The sequence below is a fragment of the Drosophila elegans genome, unplaced genomic scaffold, assembly GCF_018152505.1.
Source record: "Drosophila elegans isolate 14027-0461.03 unplaced genomic scaffold, ASM1815250v1 contig_208, whole genome shotgun sequence".
NCBI classification, from domain to species: domain Eukaryota; kingdom Metazoa; phylum Arthropoda; class Insecta; order Diptera; family Drosophilidae; genus Drosophila; species Drosophila elegans.
Window position 1 is genome coordinate 19,135,512 of NW_024545578.1, and position 25,240 is coordinate 19,160,751.

General features: G+C 41.7%; 4 protein-coding genes across 9 annotated transcripts; 2 read left to right on the plus strand and 2 right to left on the minus strand.

The window, feature by feature from the left end:
* Positions 1-71: 71 nt before the first annotated feature.
* On the minus strand, positions 72-18,061 carry LOC108142400 (cAMP-dependent protein kinase type I regulatory subunit). Of its 5 annotated transcripts, none has more exons than XM_017266243.2 (6): positions 7,710-7,838; positions 6,542-6,675; positions 2,395-2,754; positions 1,825-2,199; positions 1,618-1,754; positions 72-1,039 (listed from the first exon to the last, which is right to left on the minus strand). In XM_017266243.2, exons 2-6 carry the CDS (start codon positions 6,548-6,550, stop codon positions 955-957), a joined length of 966 nt encoding a protein of 321 aa, XP_017121732.1. In that variant the 5' UTR covers positions 6,551-6,675; positions 7,710-7,838; the 3' UTR covers positions 72-954. The 5 variants fall into 5 exon arrangements, with proteins under 5 accessions (XP_017121732.1, XP_017121731.1, XP_017121730.1 ...); XM_017266242.2 differs by having other exon boundaries at positions 1,618-1,757; XM_017266241.2 differs by lacking the exons at positions 6,542-6,675; positions 7,710-7,838 and adding an exon at positions 17,369-18,061.
* LOC108142402 (histone-like protein 18C) lies at positions 15,944-16,961 on the plus strand. Of its 2 annotated transcripts, none has more exons than XM_017266247.2 (2): positions 15,944-16,348; positions 16,411-16,961. In XM_017266247.2, exons 1-2 carry the CDS (start codon positions 16,085-16,087, stop codon positions 16,771-16,773), a joined length of 627 nt encoding a protein of 208 aa, XP_017121736.1. In that variant the 5' UTR covers positions 15,944-16,084; the 3' UTR covers positions 16,774-16,961. The 2 variants fall into 2 exon arrangements, with proteins under 2 accessions (XP_017121736.1, XP_017121737.1); XM_017266248.2 differs by having other exon boundaries at positions 16,414-16,961.
* A 74-nt stretch (positions 18,062-18,135) lies between the features above and the next one.
* On the plus strand, positions 18,136-20,811 carry LOC108142397. Its single transcript, XM_017266237.1, has 2 exons — positions 18,136-18,287; positions 18,380-20,811. The coding sequence occupies exon 2, from the start codon at positions 18,385-18,387 to the stop codon at positions 20,653-20,655; it is 2,271 nt and encodes a 756-aa protein (XP_017121726.1). The 5' UTR covers positions 18,136-18,287; positions 18,380-18,384; the 3' UTR covers positions 20,656-20,811.
* A 186-nt stretch (positions 20,812-20,997) lies between these two features.
* Positions 20,998-24,642, minus strand: LOC108142753 (triadin). The gene is made up of 6 exons (XM_017266782.2): positions 23,392-24,642; positions 22,845-23,335; positions 22,087-22,775; positions 21,812-22,022; positions 21,602-21,748; positions 20,998-21,543 (listed from the first exon to the last, which is right to left on the minus strand). Exons 1-6 carry the CDS (start codon positions 24,500-24,502, stop codon positions 21,391-21,393), a joined length of 2,802 nt encoding a protein of 933 aa, XP_017122271.1. The 5' UTR covers positions 24,503-24,642; the 3' UTR covers positions 20,998-21,390.
* Between the last annotated feature and the right edge of the window lie 598 nt (positions 24,643-25,240).

The following is a 25,240-nucleotide window of genomic DNA, read 5'->3' on the forward strand; positions in this document are numbered from 1 at the left end:
AGAAATCATAAAACTAGGTTTAGAATACGAAACATCGTTCAAAGAAGAAACAAGAAACATGTGGAAAAATATGAATTTTTCTTTGATTTTAATATTTAATTAAATAGTTTCTGACACGCTGACTTCATGTGCTCCGCGTTCACGTTTAAAAATAATTTACTAAAATTAAAATTAAAATGGTTAATTAATTGCTGCCGTTGTGTTTTTGTTCTAGACAAAAAATAACGAATCATACAAGCGAAATACAATTTTTCATTCCTTTCCTATTTTTTTTCCATGACTTAATGCCTCGTATGAGAGTGTGTGAGTTAGTGTGTCTGTGTTTTGTGCCTGTGTGTGTTGCCTTTTTTGTGTGATTTTTTTTTTTAACACATATATTCATCTCGTTTATTTCTTTGTTAAAAAACATTCAGATGTCTGTTGGATATTTAATGAAACGTTTTTGTTTTTGGGGAGGCAGCATGTTCCATAAGTTATACAAAAAGGTCCAAAAGAGTTTTAAAGAAGTTAAGAGAAGTATAGAGTATGGATGAAGTCTGGGGAAAATTATCTCCGATAAAGGGGGTTGCGGGGTGGGAACATGCCGCCGCAACCTTTGCACAGAGACACACACGTACACAATTATGTAACTTCAGCACAACATACAGAATCAGATAATTAACATTTTTTAGCCCTCAGCCCCCCACGCATTCTGTAAATCTGACAGAATCGAGAATCCCATGGCTTTGCGGCAATTAACTTTACACACTTATATAGTTAACGATTTCTTGTTTATGCTGCTGAGCGTTTGTTTTTCCATCCACTTATTTCCCTTCCGTCTTCATGTTGTTTTTGACGTTCGCTGCGTTGTTGTTTTGTTGGTTTGTCGGTTGTTGTTTTTTTTTTTTTTTTTTGTTTGCTGCTGCTGTTCTTTTTTGTTGATTTCTTGTAGTGATTGTTGTCGTTGTTGCTGGCTTAAACGGACAACGAAACGAAACTGTTATACTGCGTGATGTTGCGTTTAAGTATGTCGGCGCAGGGCCCCAAAACGCGTTCGAATCTGTAATAAAAAAATGGGTGTTAGTTGCCATATAACAGTTTGTAAAAATGTATCAAAATCAATGATCCATTGGGGTATACATTTAGCTTATTTATAAATTTTAAAAGATTTATAATTTACGATCAAAAAATGTAAAATTTTTTTTTGTATAATGTTCAAATTTTTATTTACAATTTTATATAATTTCTTATGCTTTTTAAAATATTTATGGTAACCTTTTTGAGTTAACTAAAAAAACTTCTGACTGAAATTATAGTATCCTTTGTAAGATTATATTTAAAAGTAAAGTATGAGAGTTGAAAATTATGTTAGGAACACCTCTAAAAAAAATTCGAATGTACAGCGGCTTAGCAATAAATTAAATTGAATGTATCTTCTTTATTGTGCGATAAAGAATTCTCGACAGTCATGGGACCATACGTTTCCAAATTTCTTAGTCCAAGGATTTATTCTTAAAACCCGACAACAATATCATTTAATAGATATTGGTATTATAAGGTTTCATATAATTTTTCTTAAGTTAATCAATTTATGCTAAAGGCGCCTCGTTATTAGTGAAACTTTAAAATCGTACTCACCTCGCGCGGTCCAGTTTGACGCACTTGAGCGGCCCGCGGGCCACGACGGTCGCCGCACGTGGTCGGTCCAAGAGCAGAGCAATCTCGCCAAAGTAATCGCTGCTACCGAGACGCCCCACCTCGGCGGGTTCCTCGCCCTGCTGATAAGATATGCCATTTGATTAGTGTGGATCTCTCCAGGTGACAGTGCTCGGCACGGTCACTCACCTCGGAACGCTGCTGCAGCACCACCGCACAGCCCTCGAGGATGATGTAGAAGTCATCGCCGGCTGCTCCCTGTTTGACAATCGTCTCGCCATCATCGAAGGAGCAGGTCTCCAGGGAATCGGCCACCGTGAGGCGCTCCCATTTGTCCAGACTCTCCAGAATGGAGACGCGCGACAAGAACTCCTCGTACATCTTGCGCTTGCGGATGGTCGAGCCCATCAGGATGCGGCGGTAGGAGTCGCGGTCGATGCCCCACAGCTTCACATCGGTTTTGGCCCGCACGGTGGCGGCGCGTGGAGTGCCATAGATCAGGGCCAGTTCGCCAAAGCTGCCGCCCTCACTGATTGTGGTCACCAGTTCGGAGTTAACAAAAACCTAAGTAAGGTTAAACGCAAGTTAATAGGGTTTTATATACATAAATACAAAAATACAATTTAAATTAACAACTTTCTAGCAATTTGCTATTAATCTATCAAATAATTATTATATGCGGTTAGAAACTTTGAATATCTTTTACATTAAAATCTCTTCTAAAAATTGTTCCAAGTAGAAACTTATCTATGTACTCACATCGACCTCGCCCACATCGATCACATAGAAGTTATCGCCTTCATCGCCCTGCTGGATGATATTCTCGCCGGCAATGTGATTCACTGGGAACATGGCATCAAATATGTCGGAACGCTCGCTCTCGTCCAAATGGGCAAAGAGCACATTCTTGGCGATCGCCTTGGACAGGGCGTTCATCGTCTTGTAGTCCTTGGGCACCACCTTCTTCACGTAGTTGGCGGCATCCTCCTCGGTGACGGGCTCGGCGGAGATTCCTCCGCGTCTGCGCACCGGTGGAGCTGCTGTCTGTGGCATCGGGCTGAGATCTTCGCAGTCGTCGGGGCTGATTACCTGTCTACTGGCATCCAGTTTGACTTGTTCCTGCCAAAGATAAAAATAACAATATCATGAGTATTTTGGGTTTGGTTTATTGCACACAAATCGCAGGTCATTATCTTTATCAGATTCGAAATGATGTTATAAAAACTGCTTATAATGCTGCATAGTTGGGCAGTTATCAGTTTAAAATAGTGTTATGAATGTGTGACTGTACTGTGTTTGTTTGAAGATATGTAATAAATATCCCACAAATTGGTATTTCAAAATATCAAAGTTTATAAGTTTCCCTTAACCAATTGATTTGTCTCTCACTTCGTGAAAATTCGGTGGCAGAGGCATGGGTATATGTTGCAGGAGTAAACTTTGAAGGCGTCTGAAAGCGAGATTAATGTGCGTCGCTCTCGATGCGTGTATGGAAACTGCAACCAGTGGTTGTTTTCTGCAGCATTGTGCAAATGTCCGGAGATGCGCCGCACCCGGGAAAGCTCTACCCGCCCACATACGCCAATCATAAGCTCCATTACCGCGTTGGCAATCAAAAGAGGCAACCGTAGAGCTAAAGAGCTTTACATCCTGACTTTTGCTGCCCGTTCCGGCGCCTAGAGTCCCTATGCAAATTGGCGAGGCAAGTGCCCAGCACAATACTCCCACATTCTGCCCAACCATCCAAGGCTGCACTGTTCAGCTGTCCGATTGCAGTGCGATTCCCACTGTGACGTCAACCCAGTCGAACAGAAATGGCCAGCTGGCGCCCAAGATGCTGATTAGATTGCATTAAATTGTCACTCAACCTGACTGCAAGTGGCGGCCGCTGGCAGTTAGGGTTGCATTTGGTATGCGTTCGGATCTGTGTCCTATAAATAGGATGACTCACTTTAAGACATTTCACAAACGGACAGCATTTTGGATAGCCAAAACAGACATTATCTGGCTTAAAAATGTTCGAAAGTTTTAGTTCTTCAAGCTGTAGTGCATGAAAGAAAATAAATTAATCAAATGAGTTTTAAAAATACAAAGCTTTTTGTTTTTTAAATTTATAGTTGTTTGTAAATCATAAAAATGTAAATGTAATTAAGTTTTAAGAGATGAACTCTGGTTAAACTATTCATTTTTAGCTAAGGGATATTCCTTTTTTATTTTATTGCTAGTAGGGGTTTTAATTGATACTGTTTCGAATCCCACTTGGGATTAAGGGGACAATTTGAAACATAATATAAAAGTTGCACAAAGAAAAAGAAAACAAAAACTATTTGTAAAATAAAATAAAATAAATTCAGTTATGATTTCAAACACCTAAATCATCACCGAAACAAATTCCGTTCCCGTATCGTTTACAATTTTGCAATGTCAAAAACAACAGGTTTTCCAAAACATATCAAAGTATTTGCATTTAATATAAAAATAGGTGCACTTGATTTGATTCTCCCACCGAAAATAGCTTTACGGCAATAATAAACATCATCGTGGCCTGTGAAGAACTTCAAATGATCGACGCTGCTCATTAATTTTTATTGTCTAAACAATCGTGTATTATACCAAACCCAAAATCGCTTGAAGTATGTAGGAATATTGTAAACAAAGCGAAAATAAAAACAGAAAACCGCAATTAATCGGTGAGCTAACCAAATTGCCATCCGATCATGGATCGTAGACTACGATAGCGAACTACTCAATGAATGTCGTTTCCATCGATTGACGAAGCTCTTGGGTGGCTGCCAGTCAGCTGAAGGAACCTCCTCCGCACTGGAAGTCAGGTGTCAAAACAGACGATTATCGAGTGCTGCCGCCCAAAAACATCAACGTTTGGCATACAAATGTCTGTTAATTTAGCAGAGTAAAGTCAGAAATGTATACTAGTACAAAATTTAAAAGATTGATAATGCTTAAAGATTTCAAAAGATTAAAATATAGATTTAGATCTGTAATCTAATGAAAGACAACAGCTAAAGTTTAATAAAGTTAAATATTACTTTAGTTGTATATCCGAAATTTTTAAACTTTACAAAACTCCTTATCTCTGAAGACATCTTTAGTATACAACTAAATAAGTAAAAACATAGTCCAAAAATTAAGTAGTCAATTTTCCGACACTTCGACTAGAATAAAGTCCATCAACTGCAAAGTTTAATGAATAATTCGCTATACCCCGAGCTTAGAGCTGCCGAATATGTAAATATACGGTAGCTCATCATGCAGTCAGCTTACTGGGTGGCAGTATCAAAATATTCCCCCCTTTTTTTTTTTTTTTTTACATTTGCAAAACTGCAACTTTGTTTATGGCCATTTTGCCAGGGAAAGCGCCCAGAACCCAGCACCCAGAACCCGGCACTTGGAGAGGCGCGTGTGCCAGCGATGTGGCCCTGACCTTTGTGCAGACGCGGAGTCGGCGCCCAGTCGACTTATGGCCCTGGCCCTGGCCATGGACACGGCCATAAAGCACCCACTAACCAAGAACCAACCAACCCCCTCCAATCACCCCTTGACCCTCCGACATCACTCGCGATTTTCCCGGGCGGAGCTGCGCGGCCTTCAGCTTTTGGCGACGTTCCCTGCGACATATTAAACGGAAATCGATTTCGCATTGTAAATTGAATCCAATCCCCGCCCGGATGGGTTGCCTTTGTGGTCTGGCCCTGCCTGATTGGATGGGTTTGTTCGTTTTCCACGTAGGCCCTGACTTTAAAGTGGAGTCTTGTCACCGGTGCCGCCTTATCAACTAGCTTGCTAATAAAATAACACAACACATTTATGGGAAGCATGACAAATGTAGGTTTTGATTAGATGACGACAATTGCTGAGAGAGGGTGGGGCCATGTGCGAAGGGTGGGGCAAGATGCGGTGAAGGTTGGGTAATGAAGACTAATTACCTGACATTTTCACCTATTACAAAATCAATTATGTTTAATAATCTTGTATGGCTGCTTAGAAAGTTATAAATAAGAAGGCATTCAAGGCTTTAACAATTTAAAAGTGTGATTTGAAATAATAATAAATTATTATTAAAAGTATTTTTTTATAAACATTTTGTCAACGACAGTTTAGCAACAGAATACTTAAGCTTTCTTTAATCAATCCACTTAAATAAAAAAATAAAATAGAAAATTACGCTTAACAATGTCGATGTAACAATTTAAATATACGCTAATAAGCACGCAATTTATTTTGGACGTCTATAACTAAAGCTTTTAAAATATATAGTAAAACAGATTAAGACAAAGGAAGTATATATGAAACCTTAAAGCAAAAATAAAACCCTAAGTAGTCCGTCAGTTACTAAAATTGTCAAAGGGTAGTTGAGACAAAAAATACTTCCACGAGCTCCCACAAAAAAAATATGGTTTTAAAAATCATGATATGGTTTATGCCCTTACATGATGCTTTCAACAAGATGAGATCCCTTTGTGGGCGTAAAAAGAAAGCGAATTACAACAGCGACAATGAAACACTGACGAGGCGACAAATAGGGCCCCATGCTGTGAGGTAGGACCCAGAACATAAAGCCGACGCGTATGCCGACTATGAGTATAATGGACGCCGCTTGCAAATGTGGACATGGCGGCATTGTTGCATCCAATGAGCATGAATAAAAACCAGCGGAGCCGTCGACTTCTGTGGACGACAGTCCGCAGAAAAAAAAGCAAAAGCAAATGCACACAATTGTGCAACCGAATACTAAATATTTACCTCTACGAGGGTGTTTTTTTCTTTTTTATTTTTTTATTTTCTGTTTGTGTGGATGAATGAGAGCTTATTGAATAGTCGTACAAACTAGACTTATGGTCTACAAACTATGACAGCCACTAACAAGACTCATTTATTTATGGCAAACCTTAGGCATTTTTTATTTTTCCTGTGTTGGTGTGTGTGTGGTTGTGTGCGTGTGTGTGTGTTTTTGTTCTTTAATTATCCGTGTGTTGGTGCTTGTGCTACTTATGTGCAACAAATTGTGAAAACGCTTCGCTTCTAATATGGACACAGAAAAACAAACAACAAACAGTTTAGAAAATGAAAGAAACGCGCGACGAGGGACTTATGTAGAAGATCTCAAAGATTTTCACTCTCGGATTTGTAATAATTCTGCTCTGCTCACAAGAAAGACAACAGCAAGACTCGAGCGGACAGAATTATAAAAATATTACGTATACGCGGTGTGGACATGCGAGCAAAGACAGCCGCCAGCAGCAATGACAAATCCAATGTCAAAGATTTATAAAAATAAATATTCAAAAATGTTGCGAACAGCTTTGAAACAATTTTCTTTAAATTGGAAATACTTTTGGGTAGACAAAAAAACAAATTTTCGAATAAGTGAGCCACTTACATTAAAGAATAGAAGGGCTAAGCTAAGAAAAGACTTGGACCACACTGCGTATTATTTATATTTAAGAGGCCATTAAAATTTAAAACACTTTTGGGTTACCAAAAAAGTGGCCTTCAAATAAGTATACCCCTCTTTCAAATTTGGAAATCAAAAAACTTAGTTAAGTACAACTTTTTTTTTTTTGTACATGATTTAAAATATGTTAAATACCGGATAAACTCCATAAATTAAATATATTTCTGAATAGAGCTCTGAATAAAGTTTAATTTAATAAAAAAGATAAAAGCGTTTAAAACTAATTAAATTAGGGATTGATCTACACTGCGAATGATTATTATTGGGCTATAACAAGAAATCGCAGCGAATTTAATTGGCATAAATGAGCGGCCATGGCTATAAAATATAAAATTATATAAAAAAAAAGAAATCCTAAAAATATATTTATGTGAACGTGCGTCACCAGACCCCCGCATTATACACATAAATATTTGATTTAATTTTCCCGCTAGTGTCCAATTTAATTTTTTCGCTTTAGCTACTTCTTTCTGTGCTGGCGGCTATTTTTTTGCTGTTTTTCCTGGCGTTTATAATTGCTTAATTAATCCAATTGCCAAGGAACACACAGTGTTCTTGTTCTTCTAAGTTTATATGGTTTTTGTTTTTGTATGTTTTCTACCCGCTGTTTCCGTTTTAATTATTTCGTTGTTGTGCCTGTGTTATTGTTGTAACAGTCGCGACTTTGACTCGGCGAATGTCTATTTTTTCGCGTATTTACAAAACGGAGGCGCGACACAAACTGAAAACTCAATTCGAAATTCACGTTCAACTTGCGACAATCGCAGTCGACGTCGCTGTCAACGCTGGCGCTGCGCCGACGTCGACAGAAACAGAGGCAGCGGCTTCATCTTTCCACACTAGTTTCCCGCACATGTGTGCGTGTGTGCGAGTGTGAGTGTCTATGTGTGGGATGGTGGGTTGGCGTTACCGTTATGTGGTGTTGGTCGGGTGAATTGCCGACCATTTTGCGGTTTGTGGTAGGTTTTGAAGCAGCTAAAAGATCTAAGATGTGGTGGCCACCAGTAGCCTTTGATGGCCAATTACACTGAGAAAAATATGTTTTCCGCCTTTATCATTAGTTTTTTTAGATTCTCATATCACAATCAATTTATTTATTTAACATCTTTAAAAATATTTTAAACACATAAACACTATAGCGGGACTTCTCAATAAATGGGTTGTTATTTTTTTGTATCTGATTTGCTAAAAAATACGAATTAATAATTGGGAAATTTCCAGTGTATGTTTTAAAAAATATAAATTTGAGAGCGTATGAATGGTTTTACGGATCTTTAAAAATATTTATTTAGCAATAGGCAAATTAAATTCTACACTTATGACTCTAGGTATAAATAGATGTGAATGCAAAAAACAATGTTAAAAAACCTAAAAATAACCAGGGTATGGTAGGTGTAATGAGCATCAATAAGAGGATTAATAAAGACCGAAAATGACATTGCTAATATTCAAGGTCAATCAAACTTCAAACCAAACCATAGTTTTAAATTATTTAATACACTTAGATGTTTTTTCTTGGAACTTTAAACATGCAATATTGATGTTCTCAAACCGCTTTTAAAAAATTAAGAAAACTATGCATTAAAACATTTTGATTTAATTAAATAAAATAAATAGGTAGTTTAAATTCTAGTTTGAGTTCTCTCAGTGCAGCCACAAAACGAACAATCCCTTGCTACCTAATGAAAGTAAAAGTCGCCGCAAACCCACAAAAATATTAAAAAGAACACACCGCCAAATAGGAATCATGGAGAGCAAATACAAACTACAAAAGAGCAGCTAATGGCCGCCACAAATATTGTGGCCACAAAAGATATTTGCTAAAATAGGGATCTGAAGAGGGAGAATTGAAGGGGTCTCTATTCTACTTAGCACACCACTCAGTCTCTCAAGTCTCGCAGTGTACAAAACAAATCAATTTGAGCGCCAGTGCCATGAGGACAGGCAAAAATCGCGAAATGAAAAACAAAAAGAAATCCAAAGATTGTAGGCGGCTTTCATATGTATTTATTTTTATTTGCCCAAGGCAGCGGCGGAAACAAATCTGATTTGCTACGCTGGCGATTTATAGTTTCACGAGCCCATAAACATGCAAATTCATTTGCACTTACTTTGATAAATTGTCAATAATAATTACATTAACAATTATGTGGGTATATCTGTGGATTTAGTGCCTCGCCACATGGCGTATACGCAACGTGCAAAGGCGAGGGCACCGATTTAGGCACTTGAAGCCATCCAGGCAATGCTCTCGTTGGTGAGAACCCAAGGTGTCCAAGTGGCGAAGAGCCCTTAAAGTTGCCTAGTTGGGATTACCTCTGTGGCAGTTGGATTTGGAATATGTGGCTGGGCGAAACCTTGAGGCAATGCAGGTGGCACGACAGGTTAAGTATGCCAATTTGTGCAACGCCTGGAGGAGAATAGCCTCTCAAGAGAGTCTAGTGTCGACGACAATCGGCTGCAGTCATGAGTCCGCAGGGAAACAGATTTCTTTTCTCATTTCGAGACTTTAAAAATGGCATGTAAACGATGAGGCAGGCAATTTTTGCTTCTTAGTGGGCAGGCTTTTAAATTAAAATGTGCATTAATAAGACAAATAAGTGGCACTTAATAATCATAAGGAATAAAAACACAAACAATAAAAATTCAAATACATTTTGAAATATATTTAGTTCTTCAGGTATAAAGATAGAAAAATATTTCAAATTGATCGTTTAATTTATAAAGAAAGTTCAAATAATTTAATATCAAAAAACCTTTTCAAACTGTTTTGCAACGTAAAGCTACCTTGACACTCTATAAAAATAATCATACAATGATACAATGATTTTTTTATACTATAAAATATTTTAATAATCTTATATTAATTTTTTATACAATATAATATTTAAAATAATCTTATCTCTTTAAAGAAAATTATTTTCATAAGAACTGTGCCCTTTAATGATGAAAGAATCACTCAAGCATAAACGTGACATTGGGTTTCACGTAATTTTCCGGTCTTAAGAAATTAATTATGTATAATGGAGACCTTTAAATTTCTCTGCTTTTCCATTCTCATTTCCCATTGTGGCACGTTGGCTATTTAAATTCCTTTGAGAACACCAGCAGAACTCATTAAATGTGGGCCAAGCCAAACATTGGCCATAACTTTCTAACGCCTCACACCTGGATTCACTTTGTCAACGGCAAAGTTTTTTATGGAATCGAGAGAGAGATTAATTCTGTATGGGGACAGGATGCAGGAGGAACCTGCTGCACTAAAATGCAGAAAAGCTTTTTGCCTGCTCGTTTCTACCCGACTTCCCTTTAGGTGTGTGTATGTGTGACTGCGTTTATAATCGAATTAATTAAAATTTTGCACCCTACTTGACGCTGAAATTATCGTTCTCTCTCGCACTCGCGTGAGCTTTTCACTCGCTTTAAAATTTCCCACTTTATGGCTGAAAAGCAGCCCGTATAAAACATCCGTTCAGCATCCGATTTTCTACCGGGCCTCCGCCGCCTCGAAAGTTGGTTCAGCGAAATTTCCAATTCAGTGAACTTTTTGTTTTGCCACGCCCCCGACAACTCCCCTCGTCCTTCTCGATTTTCAAACCATCAGTTATGCTGGAGAAAACCCTTTGTTGGCGTTGGCCTGCATAAACATTATTTTTGGGGACACACAAAAGGCGAATACCCATCGATTCTGGGTTATCCAGCTGCCCATTTGATGGCCAGGCAAAGTCCTGCGAAAAAGGACACGCCACAATCGTCGTCACAGCTGTCAACAAACGAGCAGCCATCCAGCAAATTGACAGCTGAAGCCTGAAGAGTTGACCAAAACGCTTCAACATTACCCAATGACGTCAGTTGGACAAAAGGATTTACAGGTTTATTTGGCCAAGGAAAATTGCTGGGGTATTTTGAATTTGAAAACTGTTGCGCCTGGAAGTGTTTCCGTCGATTCTGAGCCTTCTTTATTAGGCGAATTATTCATGGACACTCGAAAGGAGCTGCGTTTATAAGCCGCTTAATGGATCGACACACACACACACACACACACAAAAGGTCGGTACATCCGGCTGATACGGATACGTATTTTGCCAGAAACTCTTATACAACACCAATGGTCTTTTATATATTTTTTGTGAGTATTATTTACATAAAAACTTCGATTCTCGATAAGTGCCGACCCCAACTCAAGCGTAAAATGATCGATAATTTATTTATGCGAAACCAGGTGGAGAACGGTTTGTGGAGCGGTGATTATATTACCTCCACGCTACTCAATTATTCACAAAGTTCGATGGCAGGACAAAAATAACAAAAGCTTTTGTGCCAAATTTCAATATCCAGAGTATCTTCCATAATCCCCAGGGTTCAAAGCATAAATCACTTTCTTCGGGCCACTTAAAAATATCACACAAATTGTTTTCTTGCGATGCGAATGCATAAAAAGGAAATAATTCCTAATAAAAATATCAAGTAAAGAGAGCATATTTCGAGGTCAGATTTCATGGGACAATTTGTCATTCGAATTGTTTACCAGTTAACAGCCACTTAAAATTATAATGGCAAATGCATTTGCGTCCTCGTTGGGATGGCGAAAGGCATGGCATTTATTTAAATTTCAAGCCAAATTCTATAAGATACATTTTTTAGGTTATTCATTAAAAAATTATAAAAATGCAAATACTTTTTAGGTGGTTTTTCTCTTCTGGGAATATATTTTGAGGCCACAGATCATGGACATGGGCTTACAGAGAACTATGTTTAAATAATACTTTTTAATAGTTAAATAATTATTTGTTATTTATTTGTTTCAAATAACTTATTTGTTTCAAATAACTTAGTAAAGCCTTAACAGAAGTATAATAGTTAACACATATAAAAACCTAAGAGATTTTTCTCAAAAAGCTGCATAAATAAATAGAATACCCTAAAAGATTACTGTCAAGATTAAGCTGTTGATAAAAATAATTATTTATTGATAATATATTTAATTGTAATGGAATGATAAAAAATAATTAATCCTATCCGAATGTCTTTTCCCAATTAACCGTATTTAAGACTAGACAGTTTACCCACCATTTCGCTGGTCGACTTTATTTTCCTTTTATTTCCGGGCTGGCACTTTTTCTGCCCTCGTTTGGCCTACAATTGATTGTTGTTTGTTTTTATTTTATGGCCCAATTCGACGGACACTGGCGACAAAGTATCCGGCGTAGTTTTTGGCACGATTCGGCTGTTAATCAGAAGCCGGCGTAAACAGCGCCGGACGAAGCGATGAAAGCCGTAAAAGCGGCATTAACACGGCCGTTAAACCGGACAATTCGATGATCGGAGCGCCGGAATACGCGTGCCCATCAATCAGACGATGAAGTCAAAGAAGTAACGGCCGCAAAAGGTGAATGGTAAATAGTAAATTGAGCAGTTAAACTGGCGAAAAAAAGGGACGACGATGGGCAGCTGACGGTTGCCAAAAAGTGACTGAGACAACCGAAAGGACGAAAGCAAACTCTGGCAGCCACAGACACAAACACAATCTCGACGACGACAGGATGACCTTCACCAACACGCACAGCAAAGAAAACCATTCTATATATGTATATATATATACTGATGGCCAAAAAGCAAAGTTTTTCGCACACAAACAACCCACACACTCACACACTCAGCTATGACGCAGCGGAAAAGCTTTCGCTGGAGAAAAGGACCTAAACTGACACAGGGAGGAGCAGCGTTCCCTTCGAGTTTCAAGTGCAAATTCGACATTAACTTTCAAAAAGCTGCCGCTGTAGCAAGAAGGCTGCAATGCCCTTTGATTTAGGACTATCAATAAGAAATATGCGAAAGATACTATTCAATTATATTTATAAAATTCGGACTTTCCAATTTAGTGGACTCTTTTATTAGCAAATTAATTTAATTACATATTTATTCGTTAATTCAAAAATGATCTTGTTTTGCAATACGAAAGAACTAAGATCCTTGAACCATTCCATGTAATAATGACACATTTTATTTGTTTAAAAATAAATAAAAAATAAAAATAAAATTATTAAAGTTATAAATCTCCCAAACGTAGACTCTATAATAAAATACGTCAGTAATTTGTATACCAACTATCGAATTGTGGGCTATAGATTAACAATCTTTTGCAATATTCTAACAAAGATAAGACAAGTTTAAAAAAAAGCTTGGAGTATTAATAATATATATATTTTCAGTAGAGATCAGTAGAAATAAAATCAAATAATATAGTAATTTTGTAATATGTATAAAAGTTCAAATTATTAATAAAAAATTGTAATTTTTTAAATAATACTAAAGGGTATTAAAAATTTCCTCAACAGAAGACCTTTTATTATTGGTGGCACAACTAACGACGTCGTCATTTGCAGTAACAAACCGAATCAGCAAAACACACCAACGCAGAACGAAATCAAAGCTTTTCCCTTGCGCACACCCCCACACTTTGAAGATTTTCCGCTAAAAGCTTTTCCGAGCGAATTCGCTAGTAACTTGTTACCCATTTCCCGCAGTTTGCAACTTTCCAAATTTCCCCACTTACTTCACGCTCCCGGGCGATAGACGATAGATGCATTTGCAGGCTGCGATCGCTGACGGCGTCCTCCTCGGGAATTGTGGTGCAGGAAGTCCGCACATGTCGCATCCGATGCACTGCGTCCAAGCTCAGCCGATGCTCATGATCGTCCCGGAGCAGAGCATCGAACATGGCCACTCCGCCATCGATGCTGCTTTCGCGCAGGATGCGTCCACCACGGCCACTGCAATGGGGATTCGGGTGATTGTGCTGATGCTGCTGATGTTGGTGGGTGGTGGTCACGACTCCTTCCGAAAACGAACGGATTCGCATGGCGCCGTTGGCATCGGTGGTCAGAGCCACCGAGCGAAAGCGATCGATGACCGCATCCTGGATGCTGTTCACACTCAACTGGTTACCCATTGCGCGCGGGGGGGGAAAAAGTCGAGCGAGCAAGGATGTAATGGCTATTATCCACCGCAGGAGGCTTCTGCACGGCGCCAGGATGCTAATCCAACTGACAGCGAGTCCCACATTCAACAGGCAATTGGCCCCAGAGAGGCACACACACTCAAAGTCCAGAGAGAAAGGGGTGGAGAAAGTGGCTTTACCGGTGAGAGCAGGAGGAGAAGGAGGAGAAGGAGGAGGAGAAGGGGTCAGAGGGCACCGCCTCCACAGGTGCGCTGCTATATTTACATTGCAGCATTGCAAGCTTTGACTGCAACCAACCACCCAATATAAACTTTAAAGCTCCTTGGCCACTGCACTTTCACGAAAGAATGCAGTCCTCTGAACAATAGGGCCCACAAATCATGTGTTTCAAAATCCACATTTAGACGGGTTTTATTTAACACTTCGCTCTAAAATAGAACAAAGGCTGTATTGATTTTCGTTTAGGCGACCGTTAGATGACCAGCCAAGTGCCGCCTGTTGATTTTAAGGGGTTGAAAAAACCGCTATTAAACTCATTCACATATGATAAATTAAAAAACTTTCCTAGGCAATCCTATTGTTAAACAATTTGTAAAATTAATACAGTTTTTTAAAATACTTTTTGGTAAGAAACAGGGCAGAATTTTTAATAAAAAGAAACAAAGAAGTTAGCATCAGCAAATCGAAGCTAAATAATCTTACAGATGGAAAAAAAATAAGCTCGAGTGATCGACACAATATGATATAGTCAGTCTGATTATTTTAATATTATCAGATTTTTCTTTATGTCAGCTATTTGACGCATAGACGTGTACGGGCATTTCCAGGAAAAAGTCAACAAAGCCGCAAAAACTTGAAGTTGACAAAAATATTTTTTTTATTAAATAAAATGTTAAGGAAACACTCAAATTTTGATGAGCGTTTACACCAGAGTCCATTTCTTACTTAAATACACAATTTTGAACAGAAGCAACACTAGCTATTTGTTTCAGAAAAATTTTGTTACATTTTTCGTTTAATTGTTATGGCTTCTGTGGATGCTTTTGGATCAAACAAAATATCACGTATTTAAGTTTTAGCCAAAGGTTTTCAGATAAAAATGTAAATAACTTAAATGCCCATTTTCAGCTTTATATTTGTCATCGTTGAACATCGCGTCCTAAATCAAACCATAATGGTTACCAAACATATCTTTGGTATAAAAAGCGAATATTTAAGTCAAAATAAGTTTGACGTTTTCAGCTTTTTAACCAAAATTATAAGAAAACTCAAGGAACAGAAAAACATCTTTACATTTTCTGGTGGCAGCAGCTTGCAATTTAAAAATATATTTATAGTCCGTAGCTTAGATGAATGCCAGCACCTTTTAAGTATACTGCAAAAAAAAAGGATGTGCAAACACTCCATCCAGATTCGCAGACTTGTGTGCTTTTATTATGATTTGTAAATTACTATTCCATTTTTGTCGCGTCTGAAATTCATGTATTTTTTTTAATTTCAAGAAGTAACTATATATATTTAGCTAAGAATTTAAACCAACGGTAGAGATGATTAGGCGCTATCCCAAACAAAATTTAAAAAATAAAATAACTCATTATTCACTCATTATTCAGAATGTCTCGTCCGAAACCATGGATTTGCCTATATAAAAATATTCAAATCGTATGTATCGCCGATTTTTGACTAAAAATAAAGATTTTTATCATTTTGGAACTGAAGCTGTAATACATATATCATTCAAAGAATAGACAAAATCATCTTGATTCAAAATACGTATGTATTCAAATTGTTTAATAAAAAAACAGGGCACAGTAGGCTTTGACCCCTTATTCAAACCCAAATTTCACGTGGCTGTGCTGAGTCCAACATACATTCAGTTTGTTTTATAGTCTTGTACGGAACACATAACTTTTTACTTGGAAAAAAACCCAAAAATTTATAGATTGTTTTGATATTTTTATTTTGAACAAAATTTTCTATTGAAAAAATTAGTTAAGCGCAAATAAAAGTGAACCATGAGTTTTCTGTGGTTCAAAGATTATAAGACCAAGAAAACTCTGGAAGATGGACTCAAGTCTGACATTTATGTCAATTACGATGGCATTGGCGATTTACAGGCTGCTTGTAGTTCCGATTATAATGATGAGTCGTCCTACATTAACTTCCTGGGGCAGTACTGGACTCGCTACGAAGATTACTACACAGATTCGCAAATTGAACAGGCGGCTGCGAGCCGATGGAACGATATGTCCGTCAGCGATCGACGCCAGTACTCTTTGGTAGGTTATAACCTCGGTTAAAACTAAAATACAAAACAATAATTAAACATCCCACCTTTTAGCAGAGCCCACCCATAGCTACACGAGGTGATACCGATTGCTCTAGCACTAGCATTATCAAGCTGCCCAGCTCTGTGGACAGCGATGTCCAAATGAAATCTGAGCCAGATACCTCAAAGGACACAGGCGCTTTCTTTGGCCACAGTAGCGACGAATGTCAAAGGAGGAAGCCCAAGTGCGTTAAGCCCAGGAAGAGATGCGCCAAACCGAGGGCGAAGTCAAAGGTTAAGAGGAGATGCGCCAAGCCCAAGCCCAAGTGCGCCAGAGCCAAGCCAAAATGCCACAGGCCGAGGAAGAAGGCGTGCTCTAAACCGAGGCCCAGAGCTTGTAAGGCTAAGCCCGTGTGCCACAAACCAAGGTACTGAAAGTAACCGTAGAGAAGCGGGACTCCTTTTGCCGCCAACCTTTAGGCCATATTTAGATCCAGACAGAACAGACAGCACTGCTTGAATCGTTGGAGAACTCCCGGGATAAAGCGGTCCTCAAGCCAGGAAGGTCCAACTTGTATTCTTAAAAGCCTCACAAGCATAAATAAAAGTGTCTGTTAAAAGTTTTTATGTTGGACTCGTAGTGGCAGCCCATATTTTAGGTACTGTTCGAAGTTCTATACCCGAAAGAATCTTGGGCTCACAGTGGTTGGGCTTGGTGTTCAGGGTACCAAAATTGTTCCAAAAAAAAAAAGGGTAAAACAGACGTACAGGTGGACGAAAGGACGGACATGGCTAGATACTTTATATATACTTTATAGGGTCGTAAACGTTGCAAACTTCTGACTGAAAATATAATACCATGCAGGGTGTATAAAAAGTACATATCATCAAGCTGTAGTGTGTTAGTGGAGTGAATAGCAAAAGAATGATTTGTCAACCCGTGAAACCCAGCCTCACGCCCAAAGGAGTGGTCCATAAGTTTTGAACATATTTATTAGCCATGTTAAATATAGATGAATGTTGGACTCACCCGCTCGAGTTTCTGGAAGTACTGTCGCAGGAACTGCACGGGATTCTCGGGTCTGCAGACGCACAGCTGGACGATGCAGTCCTTGAGGACGCGCTGGATGCCATGAGTCTGGATGTAGTGCTCGCATTCCCGGAGGCTCTGCTCCTCCAGCGTTTTGGCCATCATATAGGACATGTGCGGAGTGGTTTTTGGAGTGGGTTCGCGATGGAGAGATGGTAATGGAAACAGCTTTTCAAGCGCCGCACTACGCAATATATATGTACACAATTTGTTTTAGGAGTGCGTGTGTGGGTGTGGGTGTGCTCTTGGATGGTTACTACTTGCTGTTTCGATGGCAAATCGGTTGAAACCGCAAATAATTTGACTATATCTTTGATGCCCGAGTTTGACTACACCCCCTGCTTTATCGCCCGTTCGTTTTTCGCAGCTTTTCTTTGCGTTTTTGGCACCGTTTTGTTCAGTTTTCCACAGCACTGCCCCGTTTTCACTTTCGCAATATTCACGTTTCTGGACCCTTTTGGTCTGTCCTGCTGATTAAAGCCCTTTGCCCCGCACTCCCCCGCAGCATATGGATTGATCCAAAACACGCCTAGATTCAGCCAAATTAGTTTTTTTCAAAAAAACTTAACTAATTTTCACGCACGTAAAACACAGACGTTGTTGTTGTTTCTTGTTGGCTGCATGTAGTGGTGGGCGTCCTCAGTCACGCATATATCGATAACTTCGGTGGCGGTGTCAACACTGCCATGTCGATAACAGCGCAGCCATTGTGAATGACAGTTGAAAGAATTTAAACTGCGGAAAAGCTTTTTCGAAGGGTGTTTTACTGAAATTAATGTTTCGCCTAATCCAATAAAGATCAAAAGCAGTAGCTATGTGGATGTTAGATGTTAGAGCGTGCTCGAGCCAATCAACGGAGGTAAGTTAACTTTGTTTTTGTAAATGTTTTCCCTTAGCTGTCTTTGGGTTTGGGTAAAAAAGTATTGATTTTTCCGGATTTTCCTCTTACAGCTAAAATGCTGCACACCGAATCCCTGCCAGCCGCTGGCCACCAGGGCATCTATGCTCCATTAAGTCAGGCAATGAGCGATTCCGAATCCGACGAGGAAATCGAGATCCACAACGCCGCCAATCATCGCCAGAAACTGCAGCAAAAACTTCAGCTAACTCATCAGCATCCCCAGGAGCAGCTGCAATCCCAAAGGATACGCATTCCGCCAAATACGTTGGCCCTAAAATCCCCACATACCCGTACACCCACCGCCACGAGAATCGTGACCCGGAATTCCACCGCAAATCCCGCCCAGAAGTTCCAACTGGAGGGCAGCAGCTACGCCACCAATATGCAGAATACCTTCCGCTCCGTCATGTTGAGTGATAATGGCGTCGTGGGCTCCGAGCTGTCCAACTTCAACAGCGAATTCGACTCCAATGCGGATAACGTGGCCATTTTGGGTGGCAATCAGGCTGGCGAGGATTCGGCCAAAAGGACACCCATGTCGCCGGCCAGAAAATGCTGTTTCATTGGCAGCCTGATGCTCTGCTTCCTGGCCATCGTATCCTTTGTTTGGCTAGTGCCCTGCGGCAATCCAGACGGCACAGGATCCTGCCCAGCGGTGGTGGATCGCCTCAAGACCCACAACTGGTTTAATAACTACACAAGGGCGGAGCTCAAGGGTGGAGTTAATGTGGTAGGCGGACTGCGAGCCTGGGAGAACAACCTGATCTTCATGTACCGCGGCGATGCCTTTTTCCCGGAATTCCGACCTGGGAACGAGCGACGCAATGGCATCATCTGCTTGATTGGCTCCTCAGGAGCTGTGGCCTGGTTTGTGGAGATGGTGGACGAGCCGGTGGCTCTGGACTGCACCCTCATCGACATGGATGGCAATGCGAAGTCAGACTGCCTGGTGCTGGATGAGTATGGCGAACTGGGCGCCATTAATCCCGTCTCCGGCCAATGGCTTTGGTGGTATAAGGAACGTTCAGCCCACAAGGTGGATGCCTACGATTTCCCCGTCATCCTGCCCGATCTGGATGCGGATGGTGTGCTTGATCTCCTGCTCGTCACCAGTTTATCGCTGGAACAGCGCACCAAATCGCTGGCCCAGGTGAAGCATGAATCTCCGGGACAACTAGAAGCACGAAATGTTCTGCGTTTGCTGTCGGGACGCAAAGGATCACCTATCGGCGATGGCTTCCGCATCCACGACTGCGAGAGGCTCAGCAACGTCAAGCTGGAGGCGGGCAATGTGGGCTTCATCTGCCAGCGGGCCAATGGCACCGAGCAGCAGCGTTCCAAGAGTCTGGCGGAGATCTACGCCCTCATCACCAACAAGTCGATTGCTGGCCAAAGGCTGTCCACTGCAAAGATCTTGCAGCATAGGAATCACGGCCAGCGGCGGGACTTGAATGCCCAGCGGAACATCTATTCCCTGAGCGGACGCGAACTTGTGGTTGAGAATCGCGGTCGCTGTCCGGAGGATTGCAATGTCACCTTTGTGCTGAGCGAGGTTCGCGATGGCAGGCCGCACGTGGTGAGGAACTTCAGCGACAGCGGTATGTATGGCATGGTGCCCGCCCAGTGGCACTTCAAGAACACCAAAACCCAGATGTCCGGCTTTGTGATGAAGTTCTGGAAGTGGCACGGCCTGGTGAAGCCATCCAAGCAGACCTCCGCCAGCAGCAACAGCAACAGTGTCCAAAAAAGTGGCAGCAACAATCACACCAAGAACATGAACGCCATCAAGGACAAGGAGAAGGCGCAGACGCAGGCGCAGGCCAAGAAGCAACAGCATCAACGTCTGAAGCGGAGCACGAAAGCGGAGGACCACGAGTTCCCACCTGCCCACCAGGAGTTCGATGTCTTCAAGCACCTCAAGCAAAAGCGGGAAACGTTCGGGGTGCCCTTGAAGAACCTGAGCAAAACCAGTGGCGTCTCCGCCGGGGGCAGCTACAAAATGAACATGATTACGGAAACGGTTCTCCTTGTCCTCTTCGTAGGCGCCGATACGCATATCGAGAACACCTCCCAAAGCAACATCATCCAGTTCTGTCGCCACGAGCGCAAGGATGTGGTGTGCCAGCCCGATCTGAACAACCAGGATCACTCAATGCTCATTGCCGATCTGGACCAGGATGGATCCCAGGAGCTGGTCACCTACATGTCCACATTTGTGCATCCCGAGGACCAGCCGCTCAGCGAGTGGAAGCTTTTGACCTATGTGCGGCTGTTGCGCCTCCAGGCGGAGCTACCCCACTACTACGAGGACGAGCAGCACAACTAGGCTAGGATCCGCATCGGGGTCCAAGTCTGGACTGCATTTAGCCAGCCGAAAGCGAGCTGTCGGACATGAGATTAATCTAGTTGCATGCATTACATTGTACATTAATAGAACCTTTTCTAGACTCCCATAAATAAATCAGTAAACAATAGACTTGAATTGCCAACTTGCTTTAAAACCATTATTTTACCAAATTAATTATTATTTTCCTTATATATTTTCAACAGTTGGTCTTACTACACAGAAATTAGGTATTTTAAAATGAAATAATTGGATGACATAAAACGTGAGTGTAAAATATTGTTCGTTTTTCCTGGGAAAAAAGAAAAGTTCAAACCATGGCTCTCAATGGATCATTCTTCATAGGGATTTATTCAGGATTCATAAACTTTTACAACAGTCATAACCTTCGCTTTAATTTGTATGTAAAGCACGTTTAAAACTAATCAAACGTTTTATTTCGAATTATGATATAACAGAGTCTAAAGATACCGCTGGTTTAAATTTTAATACAATTTACATTGCGATACTAGTTTACAATAGGATACAAAATATTACACATGTGTTTTGGGGGTAAATGTATTATAAAAAAATTCTTACGGCGATAGTCTAAGGGTCCAGAATAAAACTTCTAAATGGACTCAACTAAATGTATGATTTAAATTTTAAAATTGTGTGTGTATGTATATGAATTTCTCTACCATTGCATATGGTATACAATCATTTTTAGCTTAAGCTTTAGAAATCAACGTCGTTAAGGTAGCGTTTGAAATTAGCCAAGCAATTGACCGTCAACCATTGCTCGGCTATAACCTTCAGTTCCTCATCCAGACGCGGGAAATTGGCCGCATTTTTGGCTGAGTGATTGAGTTTTTTCAGTGCGCGAAACATCTGCGGAAAGTGGAACATAAGTTGATGGTCATGGGAGGACTTAAAGATGGGGACATACCTCCGCTGAGTTGGTGGATATTTGTTTGGCTATGGCCAAAGCCTCATCATTCACGCTGCGGGCCTTGCAGATCTTGTTAACGAAACTTTGTGGCCCCAAAAGTTCCGGTGCAAACAGTCTTTCACCCAGCAGAAACAAACGTAAATGCTACGGGGGAAAAAATATGAAATTTAGGAAGACTAACTTAACAGACGAAATTAAGTATTTTACCACTTCGCTGGACACCTTTTCGTGGCCATGCCACAGAGCATAGCCCTCGGGTAGCTGTCCCAGTTTGGCGTAATTAGCCTCAAAGCAACAATCATCGGCGGCTACCACGTAGTCGGCAAAGGGCAGCTGCATAACGCCCAGATTGATCAGGTTGCCAACAATGCCCGCCACCAAGGGTTTCGGAAATGTGGCCAAAGTGCGTAGATAGGTTCTGAAAATAAGTATGTAACTGAGTTATAGTTTTGTCACCGTCAAATTAAGTAAGTGTTACGCACTTCAGAGCCAAGGACAGTTGACTGACACTGTTTCGTCGCTTCTCCAGCGATCCCTGCACCAATTCCTGGCAGTCAATGCCCTGACAGAACTGCTGACCCTCCACGGTTACCAGCACTGTGTTGTACTCGCTCTTGCGGGCCACACTGGCCAGCGTATCGCTCAGCTGCTCCAGCAGTTGGCTACTGTACGTGTGGCCGGATTTGCCGCGGTGCGTATGTATCACCAGGTGGGCCACCTTGTCCACCTTGTGCAAGACCACCAGTTGCTTTTCGCTGTTGGCCTTCATATCGTTGGCCAGCGTGTGAGAGGCGACGACAGCGGACGGCTCGCCGCCCCTTTGATTCGCTTTGTTGACGGGCTTGAGGAACTTAAAGGATGGATCAGAGCCCTCGGCAGCATCATCCGATAGATTAGCTGTTCCGGGCTTGTTGTCCAGCGAATTGCGGCTAACGGAGGCATTGCTGGAGTAGGAGCTATTGGAGCGCCGTCGCATGATCATGGACTCCTCGCTGGCGCGCTGCTTGTACACATAATCCCAGGAGTCGGAGGCGCGGGGCTTGCTGACGGAGGAGGTCGCAGTTGACTTGGTGAAAACGGAGTCGGCTGCACCAGGCGTTCGCTTGGCGGAGGGATGTGCTGAATCCTTTTTGGCCGGCGATGGCTCCACTGCAGCTCGTTGTGTCTGGTTCTGGAATTGGGTATAATATGGACGTCACAATCGGCAGATTCTTGGAGTATACAGAGTTTGGTAACTCACCCTTCCGGTTATGGTCATGGATCGCTTGCGCATCAGCGGCTTATTGGACATCTCCCCGCCGCTCATCTCCCGCTGCTCATGCTCCACCGCATGGATCATGTTGGCCGCTCCCTCGTCGCCCATCAGGCGATCGATCTCAGAAACCTTCTTCTTTTTCTGGATTCCGCCGTTGGCCAGGCCAGTGTTAGGGGTTTGCGAGCGACGCTTGACCGGTGAGGGACCTCTCTCTGCTGCTCCAATTGGTGTGCCAGCTTTAGTGGTCCGGGCGGTGGGCGTTGCTGCTCGCTTCTTGGGTGCCACCTCCTTCTTCATCGTTGTGTTCGGCGAGATGCTCTTGACTGTCGCTTTCGGTGCAGGAGGTGCCGGAGGTGCCGGGGAAGACGCCTTGACCGCTGCCTTCGTGCTGGCATACTGCGCAAAGGACGTTTTAGTCTCGGGCACATCCGGATCCCAGATGATCTTCTTTCTTATTACACGCATGCGCTTGAAGCCTATAAATAGAGTTTGTTAAGTTTGTTACTGGCTGCAGTTTCTGGTTTAACTGTACCAGTGGTAGGCTCTTCGGTTTCCTTGGCAGGTGACACGATGGCGGCTGGCTTGGGTTTCTCCACAGGTGGACTGGTTGAGGCCGCCAGTTGCTTTTGGCTAACCGTCTTCAACATTACTTTAACCCCGCTGATCTTGTTGGAGAGCAAAATCGGTGAGTTCGGGCTGGATTTGCTAGGGGATGGAACCTTCTTCAGGGGCAAAGGCGGCTTTTTGGACACCACCTGCGTTGGAAGCAGTGTTATCACTTCCTTCTTCTCCTCCTCGGAGTCATAGTCATCCCAATCGTCATTTAGTGAGCTGACTATATCTACCGGTTTGACCACAGGCGGCGGTTCCTTGCGACGCGACTTGTTCTTCAGGCCGGCCATCTGCTCCAGAGCCACGGCTCTTGCCTGCTCCGGGGACAGTCTTTGCTTGGGAATAGTGGTCTTAGAGGTGGTGGATGGTGAAGGTTTGCTGGGCTTGTGCACTGGCACCTTGGGACTGGGCTTGCGGACGGATGAGTCCCCCTCGTCGTCGTCGATCTCCATAATCTCGAACTGGCCTTCGCCTTCGATGGTGACACCCACGTCCACGTCCCCTTCCACACCGTCCATCTCGGAGAGAGCCTTTTCCAAGGCGCACTTCTCGTCGCCGGAGGTTTGCTCATGACTGGTGTCCGTGCCCTTGAGCAGGGCAATCAGATCCACCTCCTCCAGGGGCGACTCACTGACTTGACCATTGCCCGAGGAATCATGGCCCTCTTCCACGAGTGGGGAGCCACTGGTCATGTCTTCACCTGTCAGGCGAGTCTCCAAACCACCATTATCCGCTCCGCCACTCGGAGGGACGAAATCTGCAGCCTCAGACGCCGCATCCGGTGGTCGAATGTGGTGTAGCTTTGCTATCTCCTGTTCCAACGAGCTTAGTTCGTCCAGGCCGGCGCCCCCATCCGAGCCATTGAGATTGGCCAGCTCATCCTCCAAATCAGCGGGACCCGCACATTTTTCAAGTGCTTCCAACGCCGCTGTTTTGGGTTCTAGGGTGTCAGTTTTCTCCACCTCTGGAGGAGGTTCTTCTGTTTTGATTGGCTGCGGCATTCGCAGTTCGCTGTCCGTCACCTGCTCCATGATGCCTCTGCCCTCTGATGGCTTTCGGATTAAGACGAGCTCCAATTTAGGGCCTTTCGTGCTCGATTCGGTCGGATTAATAATACTAAAAAAAGTGCACTTGCTGCAAAGCGGCCATTTTTTAGTGGTGCGCAGGTCAGGCCAAGGGTCTATCGATAGGCGTATGACTATCGAAATTAGCAAAACAGCTATTTCGAAATTGTCAAATATATAAATTATATTATGTACATGTTACAACAGATTCTGAATATTTCTACATTCAAAACAATGGTTAGCAAGAACTATTCATAAGCACATTAAAATTTACTGTTTCTAGCATTCTTATTATTGTAACGATTCAATTAGTAAATAACATAAAATAAATTAGACATTTTCAACAATATTTCGCCAACACACAAAAATATCGTAAGAGAGTAGTAGCGGTTAAACAAAATATATCTCCGATCTAATGTAGTAGTAATTAACCGAAAATTGTTTACATTGTCAATCAGCACCTATTTTTGCGTATATCAAAATTGAATTAAATTTAAAAATAATTATTTAAATAATATTAAAATAAAAATACGCAGGATAGAAGTGTATCGTTCTGAAAACTAATATTAGTATAATGTCTTACTAAATTACTTTTACTAACAATTAATTTTTTTGTTTTTCACAAAGTTAAATCAACCTGAAAATTTGTTTGCCGCCAATTAGTCCGGGGTGACCAGTAATTCGTATGTTATTCGAATAAACTGA

Excerpts from the sequence above, each read along its gene's own strand:
- LOC108142402 (XM_017266247.2), top strand. The coding sequence starts at position 16,085 with ATGAGTTTTCTGTGGTTCAAAGATTATAAGACCAAGAAAACTCTGGAA. Across the intron at positions 16,349-16,410 it reads ATCGACGCCAGTACTCTTTG|CAGAGCCCACCCATAGCTAC; the intron begins GTAGGTTATAAC and ends CCCACCTTTTAG.
- LOC108142400 (XM_017266240.2), bottom strand. The coding sequence starts at position 17,542 with ATGTCCTATATGATGGCCAAAACGCTGGAGGAGCAGAGCCTCCGGGAA. Across the intron at positions 2,755-17,368 it reads ACTTCCAGAAACTCGAGCGG|GAACAAGTCAAACTGGATGC; the intron begins GTGAGTCCAACA and ends TATCTTTGGCAG. Across the intron at positions 1,040-1,617 it reads GTCAAACTGGACCGCGCGAG|ATTCGAACGCGTTTTGGGGC; the intron begins GTGAGTACGATT and ends TTTTTATTACAG.
- LOC108142397 (XM_017266237.1), top strand. The coding sequence starts at position 18,385 with ATGCTGCACACCGAATCCCTGCCAGCCGCTGGCCACCAGGGCATCTAT.
- LOC108142753 (XM_017266782.2), bottom strand. The coding sequence starts at position 24,502 with ATGGAGCAGGTGACGGACAGCGAACTGCGAATGCCGCAGCCAATCAAA. Across the intron at positions 22,776-22,844 it reads CCATGACCATAACCGGAAGG|AACCAGACACAACGAGCTGC; the intron begins GTGAGTTACCAA and ends ACCCAATTCCAG. Across the intron at positions 21,544-21,601 it reads TATCCACCAACTCAGCGGAG|ATGTTTCGCGCACTGAAAAA; the intron begins GTATGTCCCCAT and ends CACTTTCCGCAG.